Source organism: Zalophus californianus, chromosome 3, assembly GCF_009762305.2.
Source record: "Zalophus californianus isolate mZalCal1 chromosome 3, mZalCal1.pri.v2, whole genome shotgun sequence".
In the NCBI taxonomy this organism is placed as follows: domain Eukaryota; kingdom Metazoa; phylum Chordata; class Mammalia; order Carnivora; family Otariidae; genus Zalophus; species Zalophus californianus.
This window is the reverse complement of record NC_045597.1, coordinates 11416822-11428148: the sequence shown is the minus strand read 5'-3', so window position 1 is coordinate 11428148 and position 11327 is coordinate 11416822. Positions and strand designations below refer to the sequence as shown.

At 44.0% G+C, this 11327-nt stretch overlaps 1 protein-coding gene and 1 pseudogene across 1 annotated transcript; both read right to left on the bottom strand.

Annotated features, from left to right (window-relative positions):
- Nucleotides 1-6956: 6956 nt before the first annotated feature.
- LOC113920501 lies at nt 6957-10216 on the bottom strand (annotated as a pseudogene).
- On the bottom strand, nt 7296-7911 carry LOC118356827 (60S ribosomal protein L12-like). The gene has a single exon (XM_035726736.1). The coding sequence runs from the start codon at nt 7836-7838 to the stop codon at nt 7341-7343; it is 498 nt and encodes a 165-aa protein (XP_035582629.1). The 5' UTR covers nt 7839-7911; the 3' UTR covers nt 7296-7340.
- Nucleotides 10217-11327: the final 1111 nt, after the last annotated feature.

Below are 11327 nucleotides of genomic sequence, written 5' to 3'. Positions count from 1 at the left end.
ATTGTCTGGGTTTCTTTCCTTGTTTTTTTTTTTTTCATTTCTTCTTTTTTGATAATTTGATCCTTTCTTTTACTATGCTTTGATTGGACTGGGACACGGATGATGAGTTGTACTCATGCTACCTGACAGAGCAGCAGCATACCAGCTTGATCCTCATGTGCTTCTCTTCTCTGATTGTTCATAATCTTGAAGTTCTGCTTGTGTTTATTGCTTTGCAGTGCCTTCGTACAGTTTGTCTTAGGTTGGATTCTTCCAGAGGTAGACCCTGAACCAAGGATTTTGATAAAATGATTAAGAAAGTGCTTCCTAGGTAAACCATTAAGGGAATGGAAGAAGCAAGATATGGAAGAATCCAAGGGAGGGTACCATTTAGGTGAAGCCCAGGATCAGGCTCCTCTCCAGAACACTCTGGAACATCAATTAGCACCTTAGAGCTTGTCTCACCCAAAGGCAAAGGAATTGAGCTTTTGTATCCCCACAGTACTCTGTTATTGGCTATGGTCTGTCCTAGGGAATGCCGCACTTCCAAGCATTTTTGGCTCTCCTTATGGCAAAGTAACTCCAGTGCCCATGCACAATCCCCCAAAACACAGTTTCTCAACTTTTTGCTCATTATCACACCCTTAGTTAGACTTCTTAGACATTTTTTCCCTAATCACTTTCTATGAAGTTTTATTAGTGTAACTATACTGTATATCTGTTTATGTATGATATTTTTACCTGTACTTTATATATAAAAAGAGTACGATTTTTTTTCTCCCCAAGAACCAATTATTGCCCCCACTGAGAATGCATACTCTAAGGATTGCAGGTATGAATTGTTAACCACAAAGTGTTTAGTTGCTGACATTTGAGTATACAGGACTGGGAAAGGGATCCAAGGGAATCTGGATGGGTCACCAACAGTTTTGCCACATAGTTGTTCTAAATATTTTGTGTAATTTATTATTATTTTGTGAGAGGGTTAGTCCAATACAAGCTATCTGATCATGGCCAGAGCCAGAAGGCCCCCATTTCTCTTTATTTCTGATAATAGAATGAAAAGTATTTCACAGGGCGCCTGGGTGGCTCAGTTGGTTAAGTGACTGCCTTCGGCTCAGGTCATGATCCTGGAGTCCCGGGATCGAGTCCCGCATCGGGCTCCCTGCTCGGCAGGGAGTCTGCTTCTCCCTCTGACCCTATCCCCTCTGATGTGCTCTCTCTCTCTCATTCTCTCTCTCTCAAATAAATAAATAAAATCTTTAAAAAAAAAAAAGAAAGAAAAGGATTTCACAGGCATCAGCAAGCAGATAAGGGAGGTACAATCTTCTCTTTGATTCTGCATTCTCATAATATCAAAACTTATTGTGGATAGGGAACTTCTTTTAATCTCTTAAGGGAGCCTGAGTTATAAAGGACAATATCCACACTTTGCTTATTCAAAGGGGAGCACTAGCTGAAATGCTGGCGGACTAATGTTTGTGGTAGAGGAATGGGCCTGATGTATGAGGAGGGAAGTGTCTCAGCATCACTGAGCTTTATCACTGAGACCTACCGTTTTAATGGTTATGAGTTCTAATTTTACCCATCATTGGTTGTGTGACTTGGGCAAGATAATGGATATGAGTTAATGAGTAAAGGAAGGTCATGTTAATAGATTTTATTTCTTTTCTTTTTTTTAAGGATGCATTCATCTTTTTCAGAGAGACAGCGCCAGAGATTGTGAGTGGGGGAGGGGCAGAGGGAGAGAATCCTTTTTTTCTTATAAGGCTTTTTTGGGGGTATTTGCTTTTGTGCTACTTCAAATAACGTCTTCGGGGGCACCTGGGTGGCTCAGTTGGTTAAGTCTAAATTCTATCTCATTTTTCACTTTTATAGTTTTTACTTATGTTTTCTCAAAACTTCTATCATTTCATTGATTTGCTTTAGCTCATTTTGAATTATTAAGCTGTGATTTTCAGCTGTTTTGTGGGCATGTTTTAAACTTTGTTTTCATTGTGTGATTTAGTGATGTTATTGATGTTATCCTAAGATCTTTTTCCTCATAATAACTTGGAGATTTGACTGCCTTCCTTTTTGTTGCTCATATTTATGGGAAATTAGTTTGCTTGAACTTTATTTTACCTTTTTTGTTTTTAAATTAAGCTCTTCACCCAATGTGGGTCTTGAACTCACAATCCCGAGATCAAGAGTTGTATGTTCCGCTGACTGAGCCAGCCAGGTTGCCCCAATTTGCCTGAACTTTTAGATGAGAAAAATAAGGGTAATTTTTCTAGCTGCTTGGTCAAAGCTCTCTTTTCTATTGTTTTATGAAGTGTTCAGAGATATTGCCTTGAGGGCACCTGGGTGACTCAGTTGGTTAAGCGACTGCCTTCGGCTCAGGTCATGATCCTGGAGTCCCGGGATCGAGTCCCACATCGGACTCCCTGCTCAGCGGGGAGTCTGCTTCTCCCTCTGACCCTCTTCCGTTTTGTGCTCTCTGTCTCTCATTCTCTCTCTCTCAAATAAATAAAATCTTAAAAAAAAAAAAGAAATATTGCCTTGAACTTTCTGAGATCTCTTGGCTCCACTTTTTTTTCCATCCTTTCATTTGTTCAGCAAATTTTTTTTTTAAAGCTTTTATTTATTTATTTGACACAGAGAGATACAGCGAGAGAGGGAACACAAGCAGGGGGAGTGGGAGAGGGAGAAGCAGGCTTCCCGCGGAGCAGGGGGCCCGATGCGGGGCTCGATCCCAGGACTCCGGGATGACGACCGGAGCTGAAGGCAGACGCTTAATGACTGAGCCACCCAGGCGCCCCCAGCAAATGTTTATCGAGGACTTGCACTATACCAGGCACTGTGCTGCCTGCTTTAAGTGGCTTTAATGTGCACTGGGACCAAGGGGCACAGAGGAAGTAGGGGGGGGCGGCTGGCAAGGGAGGAGAAGCAGAGATGAAGATGGGCCTGATCCAGTCTGGGTCAGGGAGCCTCTGCCCTCAGGGGCCGGGTGCTGCGGAGGCCTAGGACCTAGGCTGCTTATCCCAACTGGATGTCCCTGGCCATTCCTGTGATGCCCACTTTTTTTTTCCCCCTTAAGATCTATTTATTTACTTGAGAGAGAGAGAGAGAGAGAGAGTACAAGCAGGGGGAAGGAGCAGAGGGAGAAGCAGACTCCCCAACGAGCAGGGAGCCTGATGCAGCCCGATCCCAGGACCCTGGGATCATAACCCGAGCAGAGAGCAGACACTTAACCAACTGAGCCACCCAGTCGCCCTGTAATGCTCACTCTAAAGGCACTTTCAACACTGCCCTGTCGGAAAGAGGGCTTTCACGTTCAGCTGGAAGTTGGAAGGCAAAAAGGGGAGAGGGCCCCCAAGCAAGCCCCCTGGGGTGACAGGAGCTGACAGTGCTCCTGAACTACTTAGGACAGGCACCATGACCTTCCCAAGCCCCTACTTATCTTTGGAATCCTTAATAGAAGAAGGTAAATCAGACAAGACCCTGTGAATAAGACCTGAATTCCTTACTGCTTTGTGAACTCTGCGTTCCAAGGTTAACAGGGAAGGGCCCACTAGGCTGGTCTTTGGGGGAGCAGGAAAGAAGAGCCGGGGGGTGGCACCCCATAAACTTCCCCCAAAACCAGAAGAGGGAGGAGGGCCTAAGGCAGAAAGCAAAGGCAGCTTGAAAGGAGCAGGCAAGGGCTGGCCAGGGGGTGAGCAGCCCTGCCTCAGACTGGCACCGGTGGGCAGGAACCAGTTCTCCCGCCAGCACACGTGGAGCCCACAGGCCTGAGGGGATCCCCTTTAGGGGCAGAGCCTTGGGAATGGGGTCCTCAAGGTCTTCCAGAGCAGCGCTGTAGCCCCTTGCTCAGCCCCTCCCCACAACCAGCGTGTGGTGTAGCATGGGGAGTAGGGGGAAAAGGGGGTGCTGTTTCCAGGCCACAGTGTGGCCTCTTTAAGTCCCTACCCTGGGTAGGAGGTAGGAGGTAGGAGGGGAGAACTGACAGAGGGATGGGGAAGGGGTGGGGGAAAACAAGAGGGCAGATGGAGGGTGTGACTTCCACCCTAAGTATGGCTTTTTTTTTGTTTTAGTTTTTAATTAAATTCCAGTTAATTAACATACAGTGTTATATTTCAGGTGTACAATATAGTGATTCAACACTTCCATACATCACCCTGTGCTCCTCTCGATAAGTGCACACCTTAATTCCCGTCACCTGTTTCACCCACCCACCCCCACCCCCTCCCCTCCGATAAAAGAATGGCTTTTTTAAAAAAATTTTTTTATTGTTATGTTAATCACCATACGTTACATCATTAGTTTTGGATGTAGTGTTCCATGATTCTTGTTTGCGTCTAACACCCGGTGCTCATGCAGTACGTGCCCTCCTTAATACCCCTCACCAGGCTAACCCATCCCCCCACCCCCCTCCCCTCTAGAACCCTCAGTTTGTTTCTCAGAGTCCATCGTCTCTCATGGTTCGTCTCCCCCTCTGATTTGCCCCCCTTCATAAAAGAATGGCTTTTTAAAAGCATTTTGAAAATCACACACCCAGGGTGCCTGGGTGGCTCAGTCGGTTAAGCGTTCTGCCTTCTGCCTGCTCGGCGGGAAGCCTGCTTCTCCCTCTCCCACTCCCCTGCTTGTGTGAACCCTCTCTTGCTGTGTCTCTCTCTGTCAAGTAAATAAATAAAATCCTAAAAAAAAAAAAAAAAGAAAGAAAGAAAGAAAGAAAAGAAAAAAGCACACACCAGAGTCTGTGTTTAAGGGACTCTGAGGCAGAGCTGAGAGATGGAAATATGTCTGGGGCAGAAAACAGCAAGTTGGTGGTGGGTCCCCAAAAGAAAAGGAGTGGGTGTGCTCTAAGCCTCAAAAGGAAGCAAGGCAGAAGGCAGCTACAGGAAAGGTGGCACCAGACATGTGGCCTCGGGAGGAATGTGATTCTGGGTGTACAGGCTCACAGAGAAGCCAAATAGGTGAGGGGCTTTGCAATTCCAGAGTGGACCACAGAACAACCCTTAATGGCAGAGGCAGCTTTGGTGAAGATTAAGAGAGAGAGTGAGAGCCCATCGGGTCGTGATCCTGGAGTCCGGGGATCGAGTCCCGCATCGGGCTCCCTGCTCAGCGGGGCGTCTGCTTCTCCCTCTGCTCCTCACCCGGATCTTGTGCTCTCTCTCAAATAAATAAATAAAAATATATTTTTAAAAAAAAGAGAGAAAGAGTGAGAGCCCAGAGGAAGACCTGAGGCAGGAGGCCTGTGGAGGTGCTCAAGCCCCACCTGGGTCTCTGACGGGTGCCCAGCTCCCACTCCCAGCACCAACCAGGGTGGGAGAGAAAGCAGCCCTGAAGTGCAGATCCCTGAAAGATTGGCTTCACTTTTTGTCTGGGTCTTTTGCCTTTGTCCCCATGTCCACTGTACTGGGTCAAATGGCTTCTATTCCCTACGTTTTTATGTCAGTGTGAGCCTTTATTCTGTCCTATAATGATTTTTTGCCATTTTTCATTTCCTCATGTTCATCTTGCTTCTATCTGCTTCCTTATTCACAAATGCCGATATTATGTAGATCTTGTGGCCTCTCATGTTTAATTTTTTTCTACCCATTTCTGTCTTGGCATTTTGGTAATATATGTCACTAGGTAATACATGTCATAAGGGAGATCTTATCAGAGTGAAGAGGAAGTAATAATTAATTGTGGCCAGAGAAATCTGATAAGGTTTTATAGAGTAGATAACAGCTGAGGTAGGTTTTGAACAACAGACAGTAATTTAGTACGCTATGCAAAATAACGTATTCAAAAAACTCTTTTAGAGCAGTTCCCTTGAAATTGGTTCATTTTTCCTCTCCCATGGCAATATTTCCCTATAGTACAGCAACTCGTATTGATCTTAATTTTCTTATAATCATATATTAATGTAAATATGTCTAATGGAAATCAGGGGAGTATATGGTTTTACTGCTGGGAGTGATCAGATTAAAAAAAGTAAATTAAGAATGGAACTGCCTAGGGGCGCCTGGCTGGCTCACTTGATGGAGTATGCAACTCTTGATCTCAGGGTTGTGAGTTTGAGCCCCATGTTGGGTATAGAGAGTACTTAAAATAAAACAAAAGAAAATGAGAACTACCTAGAGCATGTGGCTTTTTTTTTTTTTTAAGATTTCATTTATATGTTTGAGAGAGAGCGCAAGTGGGGGGGGTACAGAGGGAGAGAGACCAGTGTGGAGCTTGACTGGGGGCTCAATGCGGGGTTGGATCTCACGACCTCAAGAATATGACCTCAGCTGAAACCAAGAGTCAGGTGCCCAACTGACTGAGCCACCCAAGTGCCCCAAGCGCATGTGCCTCTTGATCTCAGGATTGTGAGTTCAAGCCCCACGGTTTGGGGCACCTGGCAGGTTCAGTTGATGGAGTATGCAACTCTTGATCTCAGGGTTGTGAGTTTGAGCCCCATGTTGGGTATAGAGATTACTTAAAAATAAAATCTTAAAAAAGAAAAAAAAAGAATGGGAACTATTTATATTGAAAGCACAGGTAGAAGAGGACCTAGCGAAGGACACTAAGAAGTGAAATCAGAGATTTATGAGGTAAACCAGGAAAGGGTGGTCTCAGAAAAGCCAAGGAGGAAGAGAATTTTAATAATGAGTCAATGATCAACAATGTAAAATTATACAGACAGGATAAGTTGAACGTACCCTCAAGCAAGGCATCGGATTTAGTAGTTAGGAGGTCACTAAGTATTCTTAGTGATTTCATTTGCTTCATTTTCCTTTAGATACTTGGAGGTTGCTAAAATTTAATCTTGTTTTAGATCTATGTAAAATATTTACATGGTTTCAAAGTCAAGTATACAAAACATGTCTGGCTTCTATCTCCCTCTATCCCACCCCACTGGTAACAATTTCTTTTTAATTTTATGATTTATTTTCCCTTTGTTTTTTAGATTTGAAACTTTGTTTTTTCATACCCAAGTACACATGGGTGGATGGCCCCACCTGCCTCTAGTCCCACTGGCCTTCACGAGAAGGAACATTTACTTTCCGTCTATACGTTAGGGAATGTCTCAGCTTTGGTAGCTTGTAATGGGTCAGAGTGCAGGCAGGAGGGTTGGGGGCACTGATCTGCTTGGGTATCCAGTAACTGGTCAGCTGTCAGTCTGGCCTGGGTCGCGGCATTCAAAGACTAATGGTAGTAATCGCCTTTGTAAGTTTGAGGAGTACCGAGGGAAATTTTTGTCTTGCAGTCACCATAATAGCATCATCAACCTGCTGTCCATATGTTCCTATAAAATCTTTTTTAAAAAATATTTTATTTTTTTAAAGTTTTTTTTTTTTTTTTTTTTTTGGTTGTCAAATGATCCTTTATTGAAACATTTTCCTTTGTAGTTAACTAGCCGGGCATTCCAGCGCACCACTGTTGATGTCATCTATGATGTCATGAGGGTGGCGGCCATCTACATTGCAGCCCACAGACTGGGCAGTCCCCAGGATCTCTTTAATGGTTCCAGAGAGTTCTCTCGCTAAATATCGGTGTCTCATCTGTCGGGCAATATTGACAATCTCATCAAAAGTGATATTTCCACTGTGCTTAATGTTTTTCTGCTTTTTTCTGTCTCTTGGTGGTTCCTTGAGGGCTTTGATAATCAGGGCAGAGGCAGAAGGTACCACTTCAATCTGGGCCTGTCTGTTCTGAATGGTCAGTTTCACCGTAATCCTTAGACCCTTCCAATCACCGGTTGCCTTGGCGATGTCATCACCAACCTTTTTTGGAGACAGACCCAGCGGGCCTATCTTCGGGGCCAGGGCAGACGTGGCACCGACTTCGCCACCGGTGCACCTCAGGTACACGACTTTGATCTTCTTGGGGTCGAACTTAGGCGGCATGGCGGAGGCGGCTGGTGTCGGATGAACCCGGATTCGGGACGACCGAAGAAAGTTGCACCTTTGCCTCCCCGAGCCGAAAGCCAAAAACTATTTTTTTAAAGATTTTATTTATTCATTTGTGAGAGAGACAGAGAGAGCACAAGCAGGCAGAGAGGCAGAGGGAGAGGGAGAAGCAGACTCCCTGCTGAGCAGGGAGCCCGACGCGGGACTCGATCCCAGGACCCTGGGATCATGACCTGAGCCGAAGGCAGACGCCTAACCATCTGAGCCACCCAGGCGCCCCCCAAAATATTTTATTTTTACGTAAAATAAACCCAACATGGGGCTTGAACTCACAACCCCAAGATTAAAAGTTACACGCTCTGCCGACTGAGCCAGCCAGGTGCCCCTTTTCCTGTAAAATCTTAAACCAGCAATTATTAACTAAGGTTATCCCATCCCTGAAGGCTTCTGTTGGTCACCAGAGAATCTCTTTAAGGATCAGATTAGAGTCTTTGAATATTCTCTCCTGGGATATGTTTTTCTATCCCATTCTCTGGAATTTTCATTGCTGGTAGCAGAGACAAGTAATAGGAAGAAAATCAAAGATCCAGGAATGGGACTCTCAGTTCAAGTCCATGGGTAGCAGTAGTTTGATCTGTGTGGAGAACAACACCAAACAAACAGAGTTCCTTCAGAAGTTTCTCACTCTCATTGGCCGTTTTAGAAGAAGTTGTTTTCGTGGAAAGATAAGTAACTCTGTAGAAGTACATCTCAACCTTCTCCAGAGAAGATCACCATGCTATCTGTGTTCTTCCAGATGTACTTGGAAATTAAATACCTATCTCCTGAAGTGTGAACTATTGTAAGGTCCTAAGTTTCCAAGGAAAATGTGACTTTATTCAGTATCTGAATGCCTTCCTCAGAGTCAAAAAGGACTTCACGATGTTCATTTGCTACCTTTCCAGCAGCCAGGAAATGGGGACTGTCTTCCATGCCAATTGCAAATGCCTGGAGAGCATCCTGTACCAGAGCCTCTTTTAGCTGCTTCAACAGGGTGAAAGCAGCCAAGCTGGAATCCAAGCCCCCTGATAAAAGGCATCCAGTCCTTCTGTCTGTCACGTAATGTTTCTTAATAGCATTGTCAAAAAGGATCTGGAAAAAAAAAAAAAAGGATCCAAAAGTAGGCATGTATATGAAGAGGAAAAAAGAACATGAATAAATCTGCTTCCCCAGGCAAACATTCCTTTACCACCATGGAAGCACAACAGGTTTGCCTTGAGTTTCCGTTTTAAGGAAACTGTCTCTTGCATTATCAGTTTGTCCCCCCTATTGGATCACTGATAGCATTTGCACATCCACACACACCATACTCTCTCATCTTCCATCTCTCCCTCTCCTTTATAGCAAAAGTCCTTGAAAGAGTTGTCTATACTTGCTGGCTCCAGTTCTCCTCACCTTCTCTCCACAGTTTCCACATCAGTACCTGGGAGTAGTTTCTCCACACTGTTAGAGACAGCATGCAGGCGTTTGTCTCTACAGTGATGATATTTAACCATTTTCACGAACACAACTTTGTCACTTGACTTTAAATCCAAAATTTGATAGTGTCCCAGAAGAAAAGGGTCCACTTTTTTTTTTAAGGCTCCATTTTGATAAAGGAGTTGTGATGTGCTTCAGGTTAACAAGACCTTTAGCTTCTAAACACACAGCCCAAAATCCATCTTCTAGCATGGCTTTAAACAAAGGTCTGACTCCATAGGTGTCTGTGCCCAGGAACACTTTCTTATTGGTGGTATCCCATAAAATAAATGCAAGCTCCCCATCCAACATACAAATTATTTGCTCAGTTCCTCCTTTGTCATAACAATGGAGGATGATCTCACCATTAATTTTGGTCTAGTGATTAAGTTCAAAATAAATTCAGGGACGCCTGGGTGGCTCAGTCATTGGGTGTCTACCTTCAGCTCAGGTCATGATCCCAGGATCCTGGGATCAAGCCCCACATCAGGCTCCCTGCTCAGTGGGAAGCCTGCTTCTCCCTCTCCCACTCCCCCTGCTTGTGTTCCCTCTCTCACTTTGTCTCTCTCTGTCAAATAAATAAAATCATAAAACCCCCCACAAAACTTAAAAAATAAATAAATAAATTCAAAAGGAGAATTAAAGGATAATTAAATTCAAAAGGAGATGTGTTTCATCTCCTCGTGGTTGTAGATTTCACCATTGTAACAGAGCCACAAGTAAGGATGTTTCTTTGCTCAAATTGGCTGCATTCCAAACAGCTGGTCAACCACTGCCAACCAGTGAAATCCAAAGCAGCAGTTCATGTATCTGTTGCCATCCTGAAGATGAAGTGAATCTGGACCTCTGTGTGTGATCTTCATAGTACTCAGACACTGATCAGAGAGACAGTCGTCACTGCCAAAAAGGGCATAAATGCCACAACGGAGCTACCAGCTTTCTGGGTGTGAGCAGGTCAGACGGGCGGCAGGAATGGAATCAAGGGCTATGGATTATCTGTTTTTGTTTTTAATATAAGCATTATCTATATATATCTGTTATCCTCCTTTCTTAGATAAATGGTAGCATGCTCTACATACTTTTCTCTACCTTGACCTACCTTTCTTTTCTCTCTTTCTTTCTTTCTTTCTTTCTTTCTTTCTTTCTTTCTTTCTTTCTTTCAGAAGGCTCCACACCTAATATGGGGCTTGAACTCACAACCTCAGGATCAAGAGTTGCAGGCTCTACCAACTGAGCCAGCCAGGCACCCCTGTCTTGATTTCTTTCTCTCAACAATATATCCTAGCAATCACTCCACTGTTGTATATAGAGATTTTCTTTATTCCTTATTACAGGTGCATAGTACCCTATTATATTGGATGTTCTGGTACACTTTAAGAATAAGGGGACTAGGAAAGATTCAAAGCCTGGGAAATCTTTGGGAACAGGAGGCCTTTTATTTTGCTAATCTGGGTAACTCAAGGGTCCCAGAAGAAGCTTAGATGATAGTGTCAACAGAGAGATGGCTGAGCATTATTAACACAAGATTGCTGCTGGTCTGACATAATCTCTTTGTTCTCTGAGCTGAAGAGGAGCTGGAAGGGTTTAAAAAAAGAAATAAGCTTTACCCTCTCCTCCTATACCTCCTTTGTTTATATACTCTCTGTTACTCCATTAGGTATTTTTTGTGGGGGAGGTTGTTGTTTTCCCCCTATTTATTTATTTATTAGATGTAGTGTTCTGTGATCATTGTTTGTGTATAACACCGAGTGCTCCATTCAATACGTGCCCTCTTTAATACCCATCACCAGGCTAACCCATCCCCCCAACCCCCCTACCCTCTAGAACCCTCAGTTTGTTTCTCAGAGTCCATAGTCTCTCATGGTTTATCTCCCTCTCTGATTTCCCCCCCTTCATTCTTCCCCTCCTGCTATCTTCTTCTTCTTTTTTTTTTTTTTTTAACATATATTGTATTATTTGTTTCAGAGGTACAGGTCTGTGATTCAACAG

Bases quoted from the DNA above. Each gene is read 5' to 3' on its own strand.
- LOC118356827 (XM_035726736.1), bottom strand. From the start codon at position 7,838: ATGCCGCCTAAGTTCGACCCCAAGAAGATCAAAGTCGTGTACCTGAGG.